Raw genomic sequence first — 24,381 nt, forward strand, 5'->3', positions numbered from 1 at the left:
TCCGGCTGCCGCCCGCCGGGAGCGCCGCGGGGGCGCCGCGCTGGCGCGGGACGGGAGCCTGCGCGGTGGCGGTCTCCTCCCTTCGCGTTCGGGGGAAAAAAGGTTCCGCCGGGACTCTCAGGCTAAGGCACTAGTCGAAGTGATGTTTTCAGGTAACCTTGGAAACTGAGCAAGATCTGACGTGAAGAATGAATCCTGTGGGAGCTCTTGCTAAGAGCGGTGACCAAGTGCCGTGTTCGTGTGGTACTGCAGAAACTAGCAGGAATACTGGTGTTAGTGCGGTCAGAATTTTAACTCCAACTGGTGAAAGTCTGTTTTTCCCTGAAAGCCCATTTCTTCCTGAAATGAATGCCTCTTTCTTGAGTTCATTACTCTTGTGCAGGAAAGGTGGCTGGCTGTGAAATACAGTACAGTGTAATTGTGAACATCACCTGATGGTTCGGGAGAAAAAGGGGTTATCTCTCTATTGGATACAATTTCTTCTGTAAAATTGTATACTTCTCAACTGATACAAAATTGGTACTAAGTGTCTAGTGAATATCTGGAGAAGTCATTTGGAAGTAGTGAATAGGTTAGAATATATCAACATTGTGCTACCGTGCCATACTGCTTCCTACGTTTCTTAAGCGGGAAAAAAGGAGGCTGCTGCTGTTTGAGGTTTTCATTCAGACTGTGGAATTTCACCTCAGGCTGAGCCACAGGTCTGTTTCATAGCTGTACAGGTAGGAATCTGCATAATAATGGGATATAATACAACCTGTTGTGCTCCTTTCCACTTTCACGGTTTTGCTTCAACGTAGTCTTTCTTGTAGCAGCAACGGTATTAGAGAGTCCGAAGTTAATGGTTGTTTGCAATGTATTTCCATTTTGCACATGTGAGTTCAACACAAAAGGGGGTCCTTCTAATTAATGCATCTGTTTAAAAAAGCTCAATAGCACAGGATATGAGTAAAGTCAACTAAAGCAGCAGTTCTTATTCCCAGTCATTTATTTAGGCATTCATGTAGGTAATTCAATTTAGGACCAACTATTGCTCTGACTAGATAGAAATCTCTCTCTCAGCCTGACCTCAGTAGCTTTTTTTAGGCTAGTTAACAGAGATCTTAAGGGAAGGTATTTTGGGTCCCTGGAATGCCTCAGGCTCTGTTGTGTTTGGGAGCATTGCACAACGCTATTGATCATAAGATGTTTAAATGACACAGTTTTTCAGTGGACTATGTTATCCTGAGTTTAATCTTTAGTGGAAAATTTTTCTAGGGTAGAGGCAGCTTATAACCAGATAGTTCCCTGCACAAAATAAGTTAAAAGTGAAAGTACTTTTTTGCTGGTGTATTTGTTTGCATTGAGGTTTCTGCTGATCAGATTTCCTGTTAAATCAGTCCTCTAACTGCTGAAGATACATTGTGTATTGTTTCTAGGGTACCTCTTCCATAAACTTATGAATTGTTTTGTGCTTCTGTGTTGTATTAGGCATATGCTACAGTTGGTAGTAAAAGAGAAAAGTATTCTTATTCATATCAAAATGTAATAATTGGCAAGCTCTAGATTTTTATAATGCAGAATATTACCCAGCAGCAAGTTCAGACATGGTGCTCATGCCTACTACCCATCTAGCTCCACCAGCACAGAGTAATGTTTTAGTGAAAACACGGCATACTCTTTCCCAGCGTAAGTGGTCGGGAAGAGAAAGGGTACTGGGATGCATGTCTTAAGTTGTTTGTCTTTTACAGCAATTTTTGATAGTCCACTCCTGTTCATTACTTCTGATATTTTGGGGCCATCAATGATCTATAGATCAAATGATGAAACACTGCAATGAGGAGTGAGGGTGAGCAGGGAAACAAATGTGTTTTGTTTTGAAAGTTAAGGTGTAGGATGTGAATTTACCGTACTGTAGCTGCGGTAAATTTACATACCTGTTCACTTGTTTAACTCAGAAAGTGTTATTCACAAGTAATTATTTCTGAATAAGCTTGATGGGTATGGCCAGTATGAAAATTCCTTCTGCTAGGGAAATCTGAGTAACAGGAGAGACAGTCTGGCATTAGAGTCATCTGCCTTTGGACTTAAAAAGATAAGGTTATTATGTTTTACAAGGAAAACTCTTTTGCAGTCAAATAGGATTCTCATAATGTTGAACCATTCTCCTCTGTCCAGGAGAAACTTCATACTCATCTGAGGTAGACAGAGGACTTAATTTTTCGAGGCACATTCATTTACATAATTAATTTATTTCCAGGGGAACTGAAGGAGACATCTCAAATGGGCTACTGGCATTTTTTTGTTTGTCTTGAAGGAGGAGTACTTTGTCACTTTGGTAACAAGGAGATTGTTTCCAGTGTTAGCACTGGCAGTCTTTCAAACAGAAGCTTATGCTATGTTACATAATAATATAATCGAGGTGTGAGTATACAATATGTATGAACTGCTTTTTTGTGTGTTGGCGTAACAGCCCTCTTGTAACACTTCTTTCTGAATTGAGCTGTCAGAAGTTGTAAGTCACTTATCGTAGAAAATTTCTAATGCTACTTACTTGCAACATAATTATTGGCCTTGGAAACTGAAGTCAGGCATTTATAAAATCATTAAATTGTCAAACAACTTTATTATATGCTTAGTACTGATCATCTTTACAGAGAGTTATGTCTTTGGGCCAAAACTTAGAAAGGTGTTCTCTAGCTTCAGCTTATGTTCCTCTCATTTACATCCTTCCACATAAAGACTAAGTTGTGTATATATTCATCAGTAACAATTCTGAAAGTAAAACAAGTGTAATGCTGCTTGAAAAGCTGCTACATATTTAGGCCCATTTTGGTCTGGCTTTTCTACCTGAACCCAAATTGTTTAGATTATTATTTCATTTTAATGTATTTATGTTAGGGTAATGTTAAAATCACCTGTCAGATTAAGATCTTATTTTGTTACTTTTTATAAGACATGCACTTTGGCATTATTCAGTGTTTTTTAAGAAGATTTTTATAATTTAATGTATCTCAAAGAATAAAATATTTAATATTTTTTATTTGAAGGAGATACCTAGAAAAACATGCTTTGAAGATTGAATAAAAAAAAAAACTCCCATGGTTTGTCTTTTTAAAATAATATTTTGTAAGTATCATTTTTTGCCAGCTTTTCATTTTTTATACAGCAAAGTGGCAGTTGTGGAAACCTGCTTTGAGCTTGCCAGCTGAAGACAAAAATGAACCATGTAAACTATGAAAACTAGCCATTTTGGCTACTCTCTTGAATTTCTTTCATTTATAGTAAATAAGGTAGTCCTTTGTTAACTAAGAGCATCCCCAGTGGTTGCTGCATGGACTGATTTGTTTAATTTGTCTCACTTCCTGGGTATATGGCCTAAGTATAGCTAAACCTGTATTTCCAAGCGAACTCTGACCATTCATTTAGATGAGCAAGAACAGGATGCAGGTGCTCAGAATTTACAGTTAGGAATTTTAAATTTAGAAGTCATATATATAATTTTTAAACTATCTTTTCAAGATGTCAAATTTAATTATTCATTTACAGCAAGGTCTTTTCTGTGAAAGAATAAACTTTGCTCTCTTTTAGTACTTTCCTTCAATTCTTTCAACTTGGATCCTATTTGAAGAGAGAAACATGAGGATGAGATTAATCTGCAGTTTAAGTTTTATCTGTCTATATCTCCTTCTCTTTACATCATGGATTTCAGGTTCTGTTTTGGGTGGTGATGCAATTAGTGCAGTCATTTCAAACAGTTTTGTTTGAAATAATTATTTTTAAAAAGAATCCAGCTATTCTTATAGTGTGCAGGTTTATTCAGTTTGATATTTTTGCTTCAGTAGATAAAGATGCTGATGATTATAGTGTTTAAAATTTGAATTCCAGAAAAATGATCCTCCATTTCAACTCAAACTTCCGCCCAAGGCAGCCAGACCTGAAAAAGAAATTGACCCAGAATATGAAGAGAAGATGGTAAGTGTATTCACAGCAAAACAAATGGCAAGATTTTTATGAAAGTTTTTAGTTTGTTTGCTTGAGCTAGATGGACACAGTTGCAGGTAACAAATAACTATTGCAGGCGGGATGTGTCAGAAAAGGAAAATGAATTTGGGTGGTGCTATTGATACGATTATGTGTAGTTCAGTGTTGTGCAGTAGGTGTTTAGTGAAGATTATGAGAACAGAGCAAGCAGATGGCATAGTTCTGTTAAAGATTGTCCCATTCTCCAGGTATTTGTGGCTGCATGATTTCCAGAATTGGAAGCTGTGATTTTGTACACTATAATTGTCAGTGGATTTTTCTTCCATGAATTTGTCCACTTGCTTTTTTTTTTTTTTTCCTCCCCTCTCATGTAAATTTAGTATCCAGACCCTTCTGTGGTAAGGAGTTTCTATTCAATCGCATTTTAGGTTTAGAACTCTCCCCCCTCTGTTTTGAATCTTTATCTGCTGGTTTCAGTTGATGATCCCAGGAGTCATGTCTGAGGCCTCCTTAAGTAACTGCTTAAATGAGAGAAATACAGAAGCTGCCAGTTTCTCATCCTATCTCCAAAATTAGAGGTTTAAATGTTGATATGCTCCATAGGATAATAGTGCAAAGTAGGATTTATCCATGACCCAAATTAAGGGAACCTGTAGCACTGGAGAAGAGAGTAGAGATAATAGGGTAACTTCTGTATTACAAAAAGGCAGAAAGAAGAGGGCGGCATTGTAAGGCTTGCTCTTGAATGTCGCGTGTGGTCAGTTCTTAGTTGATGGAAGAGTGTCACTGTTATGAAAACTGATGCCTAACTGAATGAATACTTAATTTTTAGCCTAAAATAAGACAAACAAGTAAATCTGTTTGTTGAGAATGTGTTGAATAAATAACTAATCTTGGTATCCAAATAATATATGGTCGATATTACGTCACTCCTGATGTAGAGGGTTAGAGGCCATTGTTTTAAGAGACAGTGGGAATGTGTCTCCAAAAAAACTACCTTTTATTAACTGTGCAGTCATGAGCTAGAACTATACTGTTTTCCGAGGCACACAACTTGCTCTTTGCCTGCAAAATTATGGGCTGGGTGTATATTATGGCATTGAGTGTGGAACCTCACCAGCTATGATTAGCTTTGTTTACCAAGAGCATTGTCCCATTGTCTGTTGTCTGTTATTGTTTAAAATGCTCTGGATGAATTTGTTCTTGTCCTGCATGAGCATAGGCATAAATGTGTCTTAGGCGCCCCCCCTTCCTCCCCTATCATTTCATATAAAAGTTTTATTTGATATTGCCATCTTATCAAAATTTCAAAACACACAAAAAGTCCAGTAATGATTTCCAGGAGAGTTTTCTAAGGACACTTGCATGCTGTTAAGACTTGCACTGTAAAATAAATGCATTGTAAATACATTGCCCTCATGTGGAAAGCCCGTGCATTGCAGTGGTCACTTTCAGTTTTAATTGCCTTTTCCTTTAATAGACTGGTTCATGTTATTGCTGTTACTTGTGTATAAATTATCTGATTTTTCTACAGAAAAGCTTTCTATTGTTTATATATTTCTTAGATTATGGCACAGAATTACAATTTCACATTTGTAGCTTACGTATCAAGATATAAATGACATCACAGAAAAATTCTTTACGTGATGTAGTGTTACATGATGCTTAAATGCCATAGAAAAACTGATAGCAATTGCATTCTATCTTATTTTTATTTCTTAAAAAATGGTATCACATGTTGTTTTTTAAATACAGTGAAGGACATATGTTTCACTGTATTTAGTGAAGTGCATATGCCTCATTATTACAGCAAAACTTAAAAGATTGAAATTTGTGATCTGAAAGCAAAATTCACTAGCTTCAAGGAAAGGAGTATTAAGCTTGTGCATCCATTATGTTACTCATACTTCTAAAAGCGGAGCTAGTACAATATCTTCTTGGAAGAAATCCTGATAACCTTCAAGCTGATAAAGTTTTGCCACTGACTTGAGCAAAACTAGAATTTCATCCCTTACTGTAAGTCAGAACCTCATCTTTTTGTTGATCTTTTGTACAGAATCCTTTAAAGTATCCTGTTACAGTTACTGGTATGCCAGCTTTTGCATGATGTTTGTAGCCTCTAGTTGGCTAACAGTAGGCAGTGATCTTATCAGTCTTCCCTCATATAAGTTGTCCTCATGAGTCTGTTTCTTAAGAAAAATAAAATTGTTCATGAAGAAAGGTTACTAATCTTTCTTTTTTAATTTTCTCCTCACTTTGGAAACTAGAAAGCAGATCGAGCAAAAAGATTTGAATTCCTCCTGAAACAGACAGAACTTTTTGCGCATTTTATTCAGCCTGCAGCACAAAAATCACCAACATCGCCTCTGAAAGTCAAACTGGGACGGCCACGGATAAAGAAGGATGAAAAACAGAGTTTAATTTCAGCTGGGGAGTATGTTGTGTTTCGATTTCTAACTTACGCTTTCAAATTAATTATGCCTTTTACTGTATCTATTTAGTTATTTAAATCAGAATCTTTAGATTACTAAGTCCAGAACTTTCAAAAGAAATTATGGTACACCATTAATAGGAAAATGTGTTGGCATGTGAATTGGTGTATGTGTGTCGGTTCATCTGCATTAGTTGGAGTTTAGATCAGGAGTGAACTTCTAAAGTAAATTCCCTGATTATTGCTACTTACATTGCTACTTTGGCTAATACGGTGGAGAGATTTTTGGAGCACATGGATTGAATTTCTTTTGGATAACACTAAACTAGAAGATGGGCTCCAGAGATGCACGTGATGTGCTCCAACCACTAGTGGACATGTCAGTGGGATCAGACTACAGCTAGACAAGGTAAAATAACGCAACACGGATATAGTTGGATGTTGGATCCTTAGCATCAGTTGTCTCACTGCACAATTCTGTCTACATTACTCACTAACGCAGACATAGCTTGTAGGTGTTTGGAGAGTCTATAATATCTAACAACTAACTTTCAGTAAGTTTACAAAACAGCATTTTCTGCTTTATCAATTTTTTAAAAACATTTTTGGAATAAAATACCTCATTCTTCTGAATGGTATAATTATCAAGTAATTGATTCTAAGGTCACCGTTGACGTGTGTGTGTTTTAATACTGTGTTGCTCATTACAGAGTCTCTTGGAGAGCTCATGATACTTGTCAGAGTATAGTCAGGGCTCTGGAGGAGAGGGCTGCATTCCAGCTATCATAATTAAAGCTGGAGTAAACTGTGAAGGAGTAACTTATTAACAAGATATGATTTCTGCCAAAGATCAGGGTGCTACAACATGCACACTATAGATCAACAATTGCTTTTATCCTGATTTGGCTTGTTTTGATTATATAGTCAGTGTTTTGAAGTTATTTCATATACACATCCTTCTTGGATTCTTTCTTTAGTTATCGTCACAGGCGCACAGAACAAGAAGAAGATGAAGAATTGTTGTCTGAGAGTCGAAAAACATCTAATGTGTGTATTCGATTTGAGGAATCTCCTTCATGTAAGTTTTCTATTGGCAATTTTCTGTTTGTTTTGTTTTAGTTAAAATCTGATGAGCAGATTGCAATTAAACTTTTCTACTAGAATTAGTATTTCTTCCACTTAGAGGAATCTTACATTTACAGATGTGAAAGGAGGAACACTAAGAGATTATCAGGTTAGAGGGCTGAACTGGATGATTTCATTGTATGAAAATGGTGTTAATGGCATTCTGGCAGATGAAATGGTAAGCAGTAATCTTTTGGAATTTTTGTGGAAAGTAACCATTCCTTTCTGACTTTTTTTTTCTTTGTTTGTATATTCTTCAGTTGCCCAATAACTTTTTACATGAATATAAATTGTGTGATTTGTACATAAATTAATCTTGTAATAGTAAACAATACATGAAATGATTAAAAATTTTCAAGCAGTTATTGCTTTGGTTAGGTAAATAGTAGCTAATTGAGAATCCCTGTCTATTGTAATGTATAAAAATGTATAATCATTGCAGTTTCTTTTTTGTTTGTGTGACATGTTCAAAAGTAAAAAGTGTGCAAATTGTTTTCTTCAACACTGCCCAGAAGGAAGAGGGTGTGCAGCCTTGGTTAAGTCCAAGATTTTGGTGCTCTCGATAAATATCAAAATATGTCCTCTAGAGTTCAAGTTGAATGATAGAATAATTTTGTATAATTAAGCAAGATATGTATTATATGTCATGGATAATAAAKTCTAATGGTAGTTACTGAGAGCAAAGTTCAAACATTAAAGTACCTATAGTATTCATTGTATATGCAGGAGTATGTATTGTTCTACAACAGTTACATTTTCACAACTGGAACTGTAATATAATGAAAGAAACTGTATTGAAAAATTTTGTATGTGTATTTTGCTATAAATAAGTTAAGTGGCAGAATCTTATATGCTTGGAAAATTTTTTGAAACTATTTCTGTATGATATTTCATTTCAGAAGGTTTTTTTTCCCTCCCCTCTTTGCCAATGTAGGGTCTTGGTAAGACTCTGCAAACGATAGCATTATTAGGCTATCTGAAGCATTACAGAAACATTCCTGGGCCACACATGGTCCTGGTTCCAAAATCAACTTTGCACAATTGGATGAATGAGTTTAAACGCTGGGTTCCATCGTTACGTGCCGTTTGCCTTATTGGAGATAAAGATGCCAGAGTAAGTGCTTTACTTTCAAAAGATATTATACATTATTTGTCAGAAATGAGTGTTTTGGGAAAGAGAATTCTCTCTAAGCCACCTCCTTAATTATAGTCTTTTTTTTTTTCTCCAGCAATCTTTAACTATATTAGCATTACAAATGTAACATTTTTCATTTGTAACTGCGAGGAAAAATGTAAACAGTATCTGAAATAATAGACTGGGATCAAAGTAAGGCTGTCTGTGGCTTTCCTCCTTCCCTGTTGTCTTCCTCTTTGACTTTTGCACCTATTTTTTTCATTTTGATCTCCTCTGTATTTGCATTGTGACAGTGATTATCCGTTTGCCTTTATTGCATTCACCTTGTTGCTTCTTTGCCCTTTTATTCTTTTCTTCCTTTTTTAGATGACTGCTCGTGTTCTTTACTTGTATCTCACATCCATCCATGGCCTTGTAACTAGGATTGTCTTGCAGTTCTTGAGGCTTTTTGTCTTTCATATTGAAGGCTTTAAATTAGATATAGGGTATTTTGTAACTTGAAGACCAAGCTGGGTGTTCCTGTGAATCTTACAGTACCTAACATGTTTTGCAAGGTTGCCTGTCATTGTGAGGAACTGTTATGCCAGTGATTCAAATGGTTCCTTCCAGTGCTATATTTCGACATTTGATCAAAACACTCTTGCCAAATCATTAATGATTTGAAGCTTGATAATATCTGTACCACAGCTGTTGAATCACACCTAGTGTTTATTGCTAGTTCCATGGGATGAAATTAAGATTCAATTGAAGGGGGAGCATGTACCTTGTATTTTCTTTGCTTTCAGAATATTATGTATGTATTGTCATAATTTTTCATTTCCTGGTTTTCTGCTTAATCTCTCCATGTTCTGTAGTGGCTAAAACACCTCTGAGCTTACGTTTGTGTTAATAAATCAGTGCATGGTACAGTGCTGTAGAGAACACTCCTTTATTAGCAAGTTCTTCGAGGGGAAGGACTAGAACAGTTGCGCCTGTCCTTTTAGCCAGGGTGGGCCATGCAACCTGCTAAATAAGTTCTTGGAGACCTGCATGTTATGACCTTTCCATGGGGTGATGTTCTTTCGTATGAATGGATTTATGTATCCATAACAAAATAGAGAAGAGACAGGAGAGGGGACTTTAGGAAGGAGAGGAGATGGGAATGGACTAGATGAATTGTTCTGAAACACTCTTTTGTGGATTTTGTATCTCTAGACTGGATAGTTAGGAGGGGCTTTATAGCTCTAATTTTGTACTGTATTCAAATGCTTTAAATGAGTATATTAGATGTGTATCACTTAAGTAGTTGTTAGACAAACAGATGCAAGAAGATAAAGAACAACTCTTACAGAAAAATTATGCTAAAGAACAAATACTTGTTTTGAAGAATAGGAAAAATTTGTGTTTTTTTTTTTTTTTAAACCACAGCTGAGGATCTGTTTGTGCCTAAAATGTAAAGGATTGAAGACTTGTTGAATTAACTTAGTTATATAAAAGCTGTTTCAGACTTTTTTATGTACTATCTTATTGCTTCAGTAATGTTGGCAGAGATATGTTTCACTGAATTCCAAACAAATTGTTCTTTTTTGTAAATAGTCTTTAATTGATTCAATTGTTTTCTTTAGGCAGCTTTTATCCGTGATGTTATGATGCCTGGAGAATGGGATGTTTGTGTTACATCATATGAAATGGTCATCAAGGAGAAATCTGTCTTCAAAAAATTTAACTGGAGATACCTGGTAATTGATGAAGCTCACAGAATAAAGAATGAGAAGTCCAAGGTAAACTCAAAATCTGCTAAAATCAGTTGGAATCTTTTGTGTCCAAGTATTTTCAAAATACCTAATAATTCTAAGTGTTAGGTATTGTTTGTATTTCAGATAGGTCAAAATGTTTTTAAAAAAACAAAAGCAGTAAGCTATTGAGTGGGAAGTGTAGAAGTCAGAGGTAGCTCACTGTCTTTAAATTCAGTTGATATGGTTTCAGGCTTCAGAATGATGGAAGTTCATCATGTTTAAACTGTACATGATGATGACGATAACTGTTTGTTTTATTTTTAGCTGTCAGAGATTGTCCGGGAGTTCAAGACAACGAATCGATTGCTGCTTACAGGAACTCCTTTACAGAATAACCTCCATGAGCTGTGGGCATTACTCAATTTTCTTTTACCTGATGTCTTCAATTCTGCAGATGTAAGTTGAGGTTTGAAAGTAAAATCTTGTCATTTTGATACCCAAGACACTTTCTGCAGAGAAGAATGACCAGCTAGTAAGAGACATATGATGTGGAAGACCTGGTTTCAGTAGAAGCTCTATGACTTTTCTAACTAGATAATTTCATTGCTTTATCTAGTTAAAATAGTACATTGTTAGTGCAGATAAGGCACCAGGCCAGTAATGACAACTAGTATTTTAAAAAGTTCAAGAATTGTGCAAAGTGGAGCGAAATTTGGGAAAGCAATGCAGAATGAAGAATATGGAGCATCCAAATAGGCGTAAACCTTTTTTCATTTAGAATTTCCTCCTCCTTTGAGTCATCTTTCTCTTTTTGCTATTGTTTTTGCTGTCCTTGTATTGCTCCCATTCTTTCTGCTATGTTTTCCATCTCACTTCTTATGGATTCTGTTTTCTTTTTCTTTTTGTACCCTCTTGCCCCATCATCGTGCGAGTGCTAAAGTAAGAGCTGAGATGCTCCACTGATGAACATGAAATATCATTGTAAATGGAACAGAGTAACAGTATAACTGTATTTTGTCAGTGGAGTTATTTAGTTGACTTAAATGTTGTTATGTGCTGTGCAGCTGACATAGAATTATGGCCTGATTTTTCTTTCACTGATAGAAGTCATATGTCTTAAGATTTATGCCACTCTCTGCTGGAGTGAATGAGAGTCCATATATGTCTGTTAGAAATAGAGATGATAAACTATTCATTCTAGTTGTGGTTTTTCCCCACAGGATTTCGACTCATGGTTTGACACTAAAAATTGTCTCGGTGATCAGAAACTTGTAGAAAGACTTCATGCTGTAAGTAATTAAAGCTATAATCATGCATCTTTGTTAGCATACATGATGTAAAAATAAAAATAGACTGTTTCCTCCTTATTTCATGTCAGTCAAAATTAAGAAAATGGACATGAATGTGTTTTGTTATAGAAATGCTTGACAGAATTTTTATGAGTGAAATACCAGAAATTACTCTGCAGATACTACTTTTGGTAGCATTGCTGTTTGAAGTGGACAAAATCTATATTTAAAATATAAAAATGAAGAATTTTGAGGGCTCTTYGAAACCATTTATTATCCTGAATAGTATATTGATACGTTAATGCTAGCCTGAATAAATAAAGACATGTCTTTACCTTTGTTTTGCTGTAAAATGGAAGAGGCATTTTTCATTATATGGTAATAAAACTGAAATCAGAAGGAAGTGCAACATACTTTTTTTTTTTTTAATCTTTGAAGTGTTGGTATATTTTGTATACACTGCTAGTGAAATGATATCGAGCTTTTATTAAAAGGGAATAAATTGATTTATAAGTTCATGGTGTTGATCCTTGCTCAGAATTACAACTAGGAAGAATATGGCAAAAGTGTTATGTATTTCGTGTGTTGACTTAGCAGCGTATTAGAAAGAATGGGAAACTTCATTTTTCAGACTGTAGCAGAATTGTTCTGAGGAGTTCACCATGAGAGCAATAGCAATTGCTTAGTTTTGATAGAACAGGTATTACAGAATTGAACCTGTTACTATTGTATTTGAGGCAATCCATATTCTAAATCTATCTGTGGAAAAACTCTAATTTGTGTAGGTTTTGAAGCCATTTCTATTGCGTCGCATAAAAGCTGAAGTAGAAAAGAGTTTGCCTCCTAAGAAGGAAGTAAAAATTTACCTTGGACTTAGCAAAATGCAGAGGGAATGGTGAGTTACTTACCTTAAAGTAAGATTCTTTTCTGATAAAGAACAAAACAGTTCTTCATATTGAATTGCTATTTTTTTCTTGTCATTGCATGTCAATAAGGCAGTCAGCCAGAAAAGCATGTTTAGAGTTGTCTTTGGGGCTGATATTAGTTTTTTCTTGTTTTTTTTTTCTTTTTTTTCTCCTCTTATTTGCAGTAGTTATTCCTTTTTTTTTTTTTTTTTTTTAATCTCCTCTTATTCGCACTAGTTAAAGAGCTCAAGAACTGTAATGAAAAGGGATGGGTGGAGGACGGAAAAAATAATTTTTCTTCTTTCCCTTCAGTTTATTTGAAGGAATGTATACCTAATAAATTTCATTCCTTGATGCAAGTAGGTATGCACCACTAGAAGTCTCAGAGTTAAAAGTAAAATAAAACCTTGAGCAGCCACGTACCCAGAAGAGAAGTGAGAAAAGGGCTTTTTCACCTATTCCTTTATGCAGATCCGAGAGTCAGGTCAGTGTAGCAGCTTTGGTCAAATCTGTGATAACTATAATCCACTCCATAATCCTAGAATAGAAATGTAGGAAAACCTAGTAAATGACAGATCAGTGTCATTCACGGACAGATTGCCTTTCAATTTGGGTTTGGATTTACAAATCCTTATTATCAGTCAAGTATTTTTCCCAAGTTTTATAATAATATACCTTAGTATTCATGTAAACAAAACAATCTTCTGCTTCTGGAAAAAAGTAATTGAGACATTTCAGGGATTCTTTCATGTTTTAAGTATGAAAAGAAACCTAGAGTTATTCAAAATTGTCCATAAAATATCAGGTATACAAGGATCCTGATGAAAGATATTGATATCCTAAATTCGGCTGGGAAGATGGACAAGATGCGTCTGCTGAATATTCTGATGCAGTTGCGAAAATGCTGTAACCATCCATACTTATTTGATGGTGCTGAACCTGGCCCTCCTTATACCACTGACACACATCTCATCACTAACAGTGGTAAAATGTTGGTTCTGGATAAACTGCTAGCAAAACTCAGAGAACAGGGTAAGTACATCTATGAACAGTAATGATCAAAATAGCCATTGTAAGTAAAAATGCACTTTAAAACTTGCATAGATCTCATCCTTGTCTTTCCTCCAGTGTGTGCATTCATTACTTTCAGTGAGGTTTTTATTCAAAACCATTTTTCTGTAGAGTCTTTAGTGCATGGAGGGAAGGAAGTCTTACAGGGCCGGTAAGGAAGACTAATGATATGGGGAAAGGAAGAGAAGAATCTCCCTGCTACCATCTTCAAGACCATTTTTGATAAGAGGAATAGTTTTCCTGTGCACATCAGTCATCAGCTACTTGTCTCACCATATTTTTAACTTTTCTCTTTCTTCAGTTGTATAATTCTTCTGCAAAAATTATCAGATAACCTGTCCTGAATAGAAGTTAAATCAATGTCAGAAAAGTAGGTGCAAAAGAAAGACTTTTTTGAATGTTAGGCATAGTCACATAGTACAGTGTATTTTGCATGAGTTCTTTATTCATACTCTGTAGTAAGCTCTGTAGTAAGATTAATATAAAAGCATAAAAGCAGCAACAAAATCTTATCTTCTATCAGGTTCCAGAGTTCTACTTTTTAGTCAGATGACTCGTTTATTGGATATTTTGGAAGATTATTGCATGTGGCGTGGATATGAGTACTGTCGACTTGATGGACAGACACCACATGAAGAAAGAGAGGTGAAAAAGCTGTATAAACAAGAAATATGTTTTATGTATCAGCTGATTAAGAAGCTGTTGCTGTTTAGAGATATATATGAGTAGCTATATAGCTTTTTAAAATAAAGCAAAATGCTACAGTATAAAAAGACAGCAAAGGATATATATTTTTCCTAAACAAAAGGTTGTAGTAAAGTAGGTTTCATTTGTTCCCCAACTAACTGAACAACTTAATGTTTTGTCTACTTGGAATGGGTTTGTTTTGCATGTGCAAACCTACAGTTGTTTCTGGTATGAAAATTCCTTGACAAGTCACCAATATATTGGAAACTTGTTTGAAAACTCTGATACTTTAATGAGACTCTCTCTCTCTCTCTTTTTTTTTTTTTTTTAAGGAAGCAATAGACACCTTTAATGCTCCTAACAGCAGTAAATTCATTTTCATGCTTAGTACCAGAGCTGGAGGTCTAGGAATTAATTTGGCAACTGCTGATGTAGTTATTCTCTATGATTCAGACTGGAACCCTCAAGTAGACCTGCAAGCCATGGTGAGCCAGTATCCTTACTTGTTCATTAAAGTTACCATTATTCAATTTTGTTTAACTATTCCCAGCATTTTTGTTATTTTTCCTTTACCTTTTGTATTTGATACCAACAAACCAAGGAATTGAATGAAAGGGCATAAACAAAATTATGGAAGAAACTCTAGATTTCTTTCTGTAAATATTTTTTGTCTAATTATTTTCAAAACTGTATAAGAGTACTTCTGTCAAAATACTTTATCAATATTATTTATCCATAGAATTGTTCTTAATTCTGTCTTTCCAATATATAACAGTAAATGAATAAGAGAGGGCTGTTCCCAAAATAATAGCAATGAATTAAAAGCATGCAGCATTATGTTCTGCTTTCCTTCTCTTTTGTAAAGCTTATCTTGTGCAACCCRCATAGTTTCTACACAGTTTCTACTGGGTAGTAAAGCTAGGGAAAAGAAATCCTTAACTTTGGGTTAAGCTTACTAAAGTCTTCTCTTTTGGAGTACTGAATAATTCCTAAAGTCAAAGTCTGTAACTTGTTTCATGTGGAATAAAAATCCCATGATGCTTCTTGGATGATTGAGTTGAGGGGGTTTGTTCTGTTCTTGTTGAGTGTTTCTTTTTTCTTTTTTTTTCTTTTTTTTTTTCTTCCTGCTAATGTCCTTAAATGCCTCAAGGTTTTGTTGGGAATAAATGATCCTTCCTTTGAGATGCACACTGGCCACCAACAGTAGACTGAATTCCTGAGAACTGATGAGCATGATCTCTAAGGTCTAATAGACTTTTAAGGAAGAAAAGTGATAAATGAATATTGTGCAAGAGAGTAAGAGTTAACAACTCATGTTCAAAGGCTAACCAGAAAATCCTGGTACCAACAGCTCAACAGCTTGCTGGCCAATTATTTTGTTTCTTTTTTTGTTTCTCTTTTTTAGAGGACAAAATATTTTTATTCATGTCTTCCAGAGTGAATAACCACAGGTTTTGGTACAAATAGGTACAGCATGTTAATCATCAGACCTTATTTGCTCTGTGCCGCACCTGTAAGGTGTGAGCTGTATACTGATGTTTTAATGTAGCTGTCTTGGGTCAGCTACGGTATTGAAGCTGTGGCCGCGTGGACTTTGCCCATGGAATTAATATTCTGAAGTCAGGGCTGCCAAAGTTTCAATACTTTTCTCATGTGAGAGAATTAGTTTGAATGCAGTGCAGGGGTGTGTGTATACACACACTATATATGTACGTATGTTGTTGTTACTCCACTTCCCAGTTACTCCACTTCCCGTATAGACAGAGCTTCAGTTATCTTCATTTACAACGAGGTAGATAAGTTTATTGCAATAAAATAACCCAAATTTAAAAGATGCATCTGTCCAGGTATAAGTATATATTACTATACTGGTTTTACATTTATTGTGTACTGTTGAATAAACAAGGAACCAAGAAATTTATGCTAGTTTCAGTCTGATGCTTCTGCTATATAGCAAGTTAACTGTCTATTGCCTGTGAGTTTTTATTACTGAATACTCATTGATTTATGTTTGTTAGGATCGTGCGCATCGTATTGGTCAAAAGAAACCAGTACGGGTGTTTCGACTAATCACTGATAATACTGTTGAAGAGAGGATTGTAGAAAGAGCTGAAATAAAACTGAGACTGGACTCTATAGTTATACAACAAGGTATCAACTGCTATATATGTTTGTCTGCAACAGAATTTGGTTCAGTCCCTTACAGCATGGGTTAAATAACTACAGAAGTACAGTGTGAGGCAGAGCAGGCCTTGTGTATAATTGCAGTACTCTAAATTTATCTAAAAAGTATCACATATAAATTATTCACTTGTTCAGATGAAATTTCATTTGAAAGAAGTGTGAGTTTTCCTAAATTAAGAATGTGGGCATAGGCTCATGTTAAGAATCTAAATGAGGAAAATAAATTACTGTTAAATAGGTATCAACTGATTTTTCTGGTATGTTTAAAAAAAATAGTAGTAGTATGTTCCAGGACAGTTTAAAATAATTATATAGATGTGGTTCTTATTGTACAGTAATTTAATGAACATTAAAACTGCAGTGTTGCTTTGTTTTGAAGCTCTTTGAAGATAATTTATCAAAAGCCAAGATTATCAAGCTGAAGTCTGTGAAGGTTGTGAGCCATATGACAGTTATGTGTTTCCAAAGGGGTGGGTTACTGAAAGGATGGTGGTCAAAATGGTCTGTGAAGAGGTGAGACAGGATGAGTGAAACATTGGGGGGAAAAAATGAGAATTTTGGGCAAAGTGAAAATATTCAGAGTTTTGGTTTGATATCAGCAGAGTAGGTGTTCTTCATCTTAATGAAGAGCTTCTTACTTCTTAATGTTTATTCCAGAATACTTGGTCATTTCTCATGTCGAAATAGAATTTCTTGTTCAAAAAATCAGCTAACTTTACAAGAATAAGATCTTAAACATAAGATTTGAATTATCTGAAAGTGAAACAGAATCTTGTTTTCACTTGATTCAAAGTTAATCCCCCCCCTCCCCCCCAGAAAGATCTCGTATCTCCCCAATTTCTGTTTATGTTCAGCACAAGTGAAATTCAGAATTTTTTCTATATGGTTCTGTTTTGTTTTTTCCTTTCTTCCTCTGCCATTAAAATGAAAAAAATCTACTATTTGCATGGGCCTACTGGAATTTTTATATTATAGATTTCAACCTATTTCTTCTAATTTTAGGAAGGCTCATAGACCAACAGTCTAACAAACTGGCGAAGGATGAAATGTTGCAAATGATCCGGCATGGAGCTACACATGTCTTTGCTTCAAAAGACAGTGAACTGACAGAAGAAGATATAACCACTATTTTGGAAAGAGGTGAAAAGAAGGTGAGAGAATAGTTTTGTATGGAATTTGAAATATACATCAGATACACATATATATATAATATGTATGAAATAGAAAAGAAATAGAGGGCAAGAATAATTAAATCTGATAATTTTGTAAATCTGTTTGCTTACACCCAAATGTTATTTTACTGTTGTTAAATATTTTAAAGGCTATGAAAGCTTAAGGAGTAAAAGAAGTGAATTGTAATGACTTTCAGTAGTTCAGACTGTGGGAAAAAATGGGCACGGTATCTTCTGCGCTGTTTATTTCCTGGGATAGGCTTTTAGAAAGATGTAAATTCTATGCCAGCAGTTCTAATAGACAAACAACCTTTATGGAATTTTAAGAGGGAATAGGTAGCTCTGTGGAAAAATGAACTATCCTTTCAGCTCTGAAGAGTTGGACATAAATTTCAGTTAAATTTAAAAGTTAAATCATAGAGGTGTACCGGGTGTATGTTACATCATATAGGGCTATATCACAGCATAATAAACTTGGTCTGATGGAAAGTCTTAGAGCTGGGTTGTTCAGGGTTGAAAAGCACTATGGGCTTCTTTCCTGGTTAACACAGAAAATGTAAGTAGGAGACGGAAGTAGAAGAGAGGGAGAATGTTTTAATAATGATGAAAGCTGTTTTTGCAGGAAATATTGAACATCTTGGGTGATTCTAAATGTAACTTTCTGTATTCTAGACAGCTGAAATGAATGAACGATTGCAAAAAATGGGGGAGAGCAGCTTAAGAAATTTCACTATGGATACAGAGATGAGCTTATATAACTTTGAAGGTGAAGATTATAGAGAAAAACAAAAGGTAATTTTTCTCATAAAGTCAAGTCTTAAAGACTTTGGTTTAGAGGCTCAAGCTCAAAGGCCATGGTAAAAATGTTACAGCTATAAAGGTTATGCTAAAGAAGTAGAAAGCCACTGGCTTTAGAAACTGTCATTTGTTAACTGCAGTACATCCTCCAAAGCAATTACCTTTTAGGATTAGATTGTTTTCTGTATGGCTGTCTGTTGCCCCGTATCTATTTTTATCCAAGTTTCTTAGCGATTTTGAAGAAACATTTGAAGAAACAAATTATTCAATGAGAATAAAGTATGTGTATATATACATACCTATGTGTTTTTTTTTTCTTGTAAATAATTTATTAAAAGAAGCCAGCTAAATACAGCATGGTCTTGAAACATGCTTTAGTAAGTTTAAGATTAATTCACTGCTGTCTAATGGATTTTTTTGTCAATGTGGTAGTGTCTGTGTAAGTTATTCACTGTGATATTTGGAGAAGTAATTCTTTCACCATAGCATCTTACAGAATTCAGAGTCCCCTGCCCTTCAGTGGGATTTGGGTAGACAGAATCACCACCTCACTAAGGTGTCTGAAGTCCATAGAATAGGGTAGAGGTGGGGACTACCCATACCACTGCAAGATCGCAGCCCTCCCTTCCTGCTGTGTGATCTCTTTTATGTGCTTGAATGCATCTTATAATCTGCCTTCCTAGCTTATTCTTGAGTTTTGTTGTACTGTTCGTGTTGGTGAGTGGAGCAATAGATTTGCAACGAAAATATACCTTTCTGTTCAAGTGTTGYGTCTATCAATAATGTGCTGTTATTTTAATGTATTTTATTTCCGTTCTGTGTTTAGCTGAGCATGATGGAATGGATAGAGCCTCCAAAACGAGAACGCAAAGCTAATTATGCAGTGGATGCTTATTTTAGAGAAGCCCTGCGTGTTAGTGAACCAAAAGTTCCAAAGGTAAAAAGCTGGGGACTGTTCTTCCCCCCCATATTTTATTCTTTTGCTCTCTTCCTCTCTCTTCCTCTTCCTTGTTGCATCCTCTACTCTTACCCTATACTTGTAATAAAATTAATGTGTTTTGCAGAGCAATATGTTGCCAGTACTGCTGAATTATGGCAGTTTAACTGCACAGAAATAATATTGATATGCTTGTGTATTTTTGAAGGCTCCACGACCTCCAAAACAACCAAATATTCAGGATTTCCAGTTTTTTCCACCACGATTATTTGAACTGCTGGAAAAAGAAATTCTGTATTATCGTAAGACTATAGGATATAAGGTAATACTATCTTTTTTTTTCAAATTAGTGACATATATTTATATTTTATGTAGATTTACTTCAACCTCAACAGCAACTAATTTAAAGAAGTAAATGAAACTATGTCTGAATAACGTGTCATTCTGTTTTTATCTTTCACAAAGTGTTTCCCATTCTGAAGAAAAATGGCTTAAAACCTCATTCCACACTGTGGAACACAGTCATCTGTAATTTCTTCCTTTATTTAAAATTTTGTCTGTGTAGCTTCATGTGTGTTCTGTGGTGGGTGCCTAACAATAAGAGTGGAAAAAGTGAAGACAGTTCCAATGTTTTATATACCTTTCTTAAAGATATCTGGGCTAAGGTGAGAAAACCAGTCTTGACTAATGTAAGATCACCTTCCAAAGTATGAATTTTTTCATGATAGCTTTCATGTTTCTTGCACAGAAATTATCTTAAGTTAATACTGAAGCTGACTTAGTGTTGGGGTGATGGTAAGCATAGTAACTTCAATTTTCCTTGCATTTCTGGGGAGCGTAAAATGTTCAAAGGTATGGAGAAGAATCTGAATATATAATTATTAAGGAAAGAAAAACAAACAACAGATTTACTTTTTTTCCCCTCCCTACTATGCTTTAGCTGCCCTCCCCCTGCCCAATGTTACTGGGCAGGTGGTGAACAAATGTTTTGTTTTGATGTTGATTTCATTCATTACTGATGCCAGTGTTGGGCCTCCTCAGATGGGACTCCTACTTCCAGACATGTAACTTACTCCAAAAAAACCCAACAGGTCTGGTGATAGATTGCAGCAAGAAGAAAATACTTTTATAAAGTAAGTTGGAGAACRTGAACCGTCCTGGAAGGCGACAGACAGGAAATTGACATTGCAAAAGAGCAGAATTAATATTAGGAGACTTTTTTTAAGAATAAGTGGGAGGTGCTTAAAATCTAGTTGGAAGCTGAAAGACTGAGAGTGGCAGGATAGATAAGAACTGAAGCATAATTAGCTTAGGGAAAGAAATTCTTCAATTAATGCTTCAACATTAGGGATGAAAGATTGCTAATCTTGGCCATATATGTGATGAAATGAGAGGTGGAGGATGTGAAGTGGGGGTATTAGTTAAACTTAGGTARAAGAATATTTAGAGAATCTGCATGTATTTGAATCAAGAGGACTGAATGAATTCATTTCAGCTCTAAATGAAAGTTACTGTCATTGCTGCTCATCATTTTTGAGAACTGAGGGAAGGTCAGGTAAAGTATTATAAAAAGATAAATGTAAAAATTCTGAAGACAAGTGTAAATGAGGAAAATATGTGAAGACTGCTATATGACTAAAAATAGAAAGCGTAACAGAATTTAGTTAATGCAAAGTTTTTTAAAGTTTGCAATAGCTGGCCGCCTAGAACATAGTAATGTTCTTGATGTATGTTTTTAGAAAGGAGAGAATAATAGAAGTTTGAAGTTAAACACAACTGAAAAAATATGCATAGTTTAAATAACTGGTTTTCTGATCTTTGCGTTAGACTTTGTGGATGTGGTTAACACTTGTCTGGGAATTGTAAAATAAGTAGTGATAAAAGAAATACTACTGACAAAAATGTAAACTGCAGAGTTTTAACTTAAGATGATCCTAGCAGTTGTAACAAATTATTGCTGTCTATTAACCTTTTCAGTATATAAGCACCTTTCAATGTATTGTAAATGAAAATAGTTTTTATTTGTTTTCATTCTCCTTAGCTGAATATAAGAACATGACTAAAAGACTGTCATTTCTCCAGATTTCATAGCATTATGGTTCAAAAAACAAACAAAAAAGGCACATTGGGCTAAACAATAACTAATAAGTAGCATTGTCTGCCTTGATAGAAGGAAGACAAGTTGTCATAGTAACTTGATATAATAGGGGATGGCCTACTGGAAGAAGACAATTAAATGTTAGTGAAAATAAGTAAGTTTAGGCCTTTATGCCGCTTTTAGCAGCAGGATGTGTTGAGCAGTTCTGAGAAAAGAAAGAAAATTCCCAACATGCAGTATGCTACTACAGCACGATATGAACTATCTTACTGTTTTTGTTCTGTATTCATATTATTTAATCCGAAAATTTGTGTTTATTAAATGAAATGAAAGAACATGGTTTCATATTGCTGACATATTTAGCACTGTGCAAGGAAGTAAAATAACTAGCTAAGTTTGTCCCAGTATATGTGTCTGAAATTAAAATATCTTAAGTGTTCTTTCAGTTTCTTCTTTCTTTTTTGAATAATGAATTGGTACACGTAACTCATTGGTCATGGAGCCTGAATCTCCATTTATCTTTCTACTTGGAGTAACCACTGAAATCAAAATTAAAATAAATGTACTCTGTCTTGTGTGTGAACATGCAGAAATTAGCAAAATAATTCCTAGGATAATTTCAGTTTCTACTTCCACACATTTTTAAGGAGATGATAACAGAAAAGACAGGTAAATTTTGCTATACTTGCAGCTTAGCTATGGCTACAACTTGAGGCATCTGAAACAGTGTGTAAAAATAAAACCTCAACCTAGAAAAGTTTTTTGAAGCATGAGTACAAGTGCAGATGGCAATATTTCAGCTATTTTGGTGAGAGTGGTCTTATATAGTGGTAAATATGAGACCCAATTAAAAATGTRTTTTGGGGGTACTATATATTGTTAAAATGGTATGCGATTACTCATCAAAATAGGGAGAAAAAATTGGAGGAGGATTTAAGGAGTGAAAATTCTATATGGTCAGGCCTAAAATATTGAAGATATCCCATTTCTAACTCTAAAAGGGACATTGGTATTACCTGCCTGCTAGGACACTCTCAGGTTTAGTACTGTCAAGGACTAACATGGAAAAAAACACAGTACCAGTTTTCCAGRTATACCAGGACAAAGAACTGTATCAGCAGAGGCTTTTTTCAAGATCTGTAAGGTAATTCCTTTAGTTTCTGTCTATAACAGCTTTTGAGGGGGAGAGTGGGTGTAGATTTTTCATAGGCTTTGACATCTGAATTGACACGGTTTGAAGACATTGTCTTCTCTCTCGATTTTGAACTGAATTGTCGTTTGGTGGAAGGGAGACTTCAGAGCTACAAGACATCTTTTTAGAGCGTGAGATGATTTACACTATTTTAATAATTTCAGACTTCAGAATATATTTAGAGAAGTTGCTGACTACAAATGCATTTGTAGATACAAATTTCTAATCAAACAGATAAATGTGCCATAATTTAAATAAGACAAATTTGAGCCTTTAAAATTGATTGTTTTTTCTGTGAGATATAAATGTACTATTTTGCTAAATTTCTGTGATAGACAATTTGGAATCTTAAATGACAAATATCTGTTTTCAGCTAYGGAATATAATGAAGAACTCCTTTTGCAATTGTTTATGAATATATAAAAAAGTAATAAAGACTTGAATTCATCTTTTTTGACAGTGTAGCATTGTAGGTGACTAATTTTGTGTGACCTGACATGTGGTTACTTCTTTCATTTTGTGTGCTATCACGTTTAATTTGGCACTCCATATTTCTTTGGAAAGGCTGCTAAAATTTCAACTGAAAATATGGACTGAAAAGTGCCTTTTTTATACAGTGCAATATCTTTTGAAGTAATAGTATTTATAGAGGAGAAAATAGTTTCTTGTATAGTTTCAGATTTTACTTTTTATTGTCTTAGAACAAAAGTTTAGGAAGTAATTTGAATAGCCTGTCTGAATGTTGCACTTCAGTTCTTACAAATCTAATATGACCGTTTACTGGTGGTGAACATGATAGATAAATGTGCGCTGCTTAGAAAAGGAAGTTTAACTTTGCATTTGAGGAGAGTTTGTTTTTAGAACGGAGGATGACCTTAAAAACAATATCAAAGGATTTAGAGACCAAACTGTGTATGTCATAGTATTAGCATAAACCATTGAAAACAAGACCATTTCTTAGCTAGATCTTAACCTTAGTTCTTCCCTTCCTTGTGCCTTGTTGCTGCAGAAATATGCACTGTCCGCAGAATCTATAGCGGCCGCTGGTTTTTGCAAGGCAAAAGTCCAGATGTGTTTCACAGCTGGCACCGCTTTCTCACCCTGGGTGCGGCTGCAGTAGCTGCTCAGGGATGAGGTGCACCTCTGCCTGCGAGCGTGTTTGACRCTGCTTCCAAATCTGCTTCCTGGAGTGTGGAAGAGGAGAATTTCTCTGATCGCTTTGTGCGTTTTGAGTGTTGTCTTCAAGCACGTTAGTACGCCTCGGGGCTGTTCCCGCTGGCAGCGGGGGTCCGCAGTGCGGCCTGGAGGCAGGCTGCTGCGCTGCCAGGCGCGCCGGCCCCTCGGACCCCCGCGTGCGCTGCCTCGCACCGTGGAGCGCAGCGCGCGCTTTAAAGGTCACAAACGTTTAACTGGCATCAGGGCACACGTTGCTAGATCTGGCTTACTATATGTAATATCATAGTCTGGTCTTTAAATGGGCAGTGTGCATAGCTTTATAGTAAATCTTTCAGACCTTAGTATTTCACCTTAGTCATGTACAAGGGGTTATAATTTATTTTTTATAAGAGAGCAGATCCTTAGCTAGTGAAAAGTGTCACTGAAATTGGTGAACTATGATGGCTTAGGCTAGGTGAGGATCTGCCCCCCTCACAATATCCTTATGTGGTTTGGTGTAGAAG

The 24,381-nt window shown here is 35.4% G+C and overlaps 1 protein-coding gene across 3 annotated transcripts in view; it reads left to right on the plus strand.

Moving 5' to 3' along the window:
• The first annotated feature begins 75 nt into the window (after positions 1 to 75).
• Positions 76 to 24,381, plus strand: part of SMARCA1 (SWI/SNF related, matrix associated, actin dependent regulator of chromatin, subfamily a, member 1) — a 38,933-nt gene continuing 14,627 nt past the window's right edge. The window contains exons 1-18 of one of the 3 annotated variants that reach the window (XM_026089503.1): positions 76 to 152; positions 3,868 to 3,954; positions 6,231 to 6,397; positions 7,372 to 7,472; positions 7,597 to 7,697; positions 8,454 to 8,633; positions 10,259 to 10,414; positions 10,694 to 10,825; positions 11,590 to 11,658; positions 12,444 to 12,553; positions 13,369 to 13,595; positions 14,158 to 14,279; positions 14,654 to 14,806; positions 16,340 to 16,472; positions 17,508 to 17,656; positions 18,350 to 18,469; positions 19,302 to 19,412; positions 19,621 to 19,734. In XM_026089503.1, the coding sequence (XP_025945288.1) occupies positions 3,952 to 3,954; positions 6,231 to 6,397; positions 7,372 to 7,472; positions 7,597 to 7,697; positions 8,454 to 8,633; positions 10,259 to 10,414; positions 10,694 to 10,825; positions 11,590 to 11,658; positions 12,444 to 12,553; positions 13,369 to 13,595; positions 14,158 to 14,279; positions 14,654 to 14,806; positions 16,340 to 16,472; positions 17,508 to 17,656; positions 18,350 to 18,469; positions 19,302 to 19,412; positions 19,621 to 19,734 (2,148 nt within the window). In that variant the 5' untranslated portion in view covers positions 76 to 152; positions 3,868 to 3,951. The other 2 variants (XM_026089500.1, XM_026089502.1) reach the window with 2 other exon arrangements.

Source organism: Apteryx rowi, unplaced genomic scaffold (genome assembly GCF_003343035.1).
Source record: "Apteryx rowi isolate R43461 unplaced genomic scaffold, aptRow1 scaffold_82, whole genome shotgun sequence".
Lineage (NCBI taxonomy): Eukaryota > Metazoa > Chordata > Aves > Apterygiformes > Apterygidae > Apteryx > Apteryx rowi.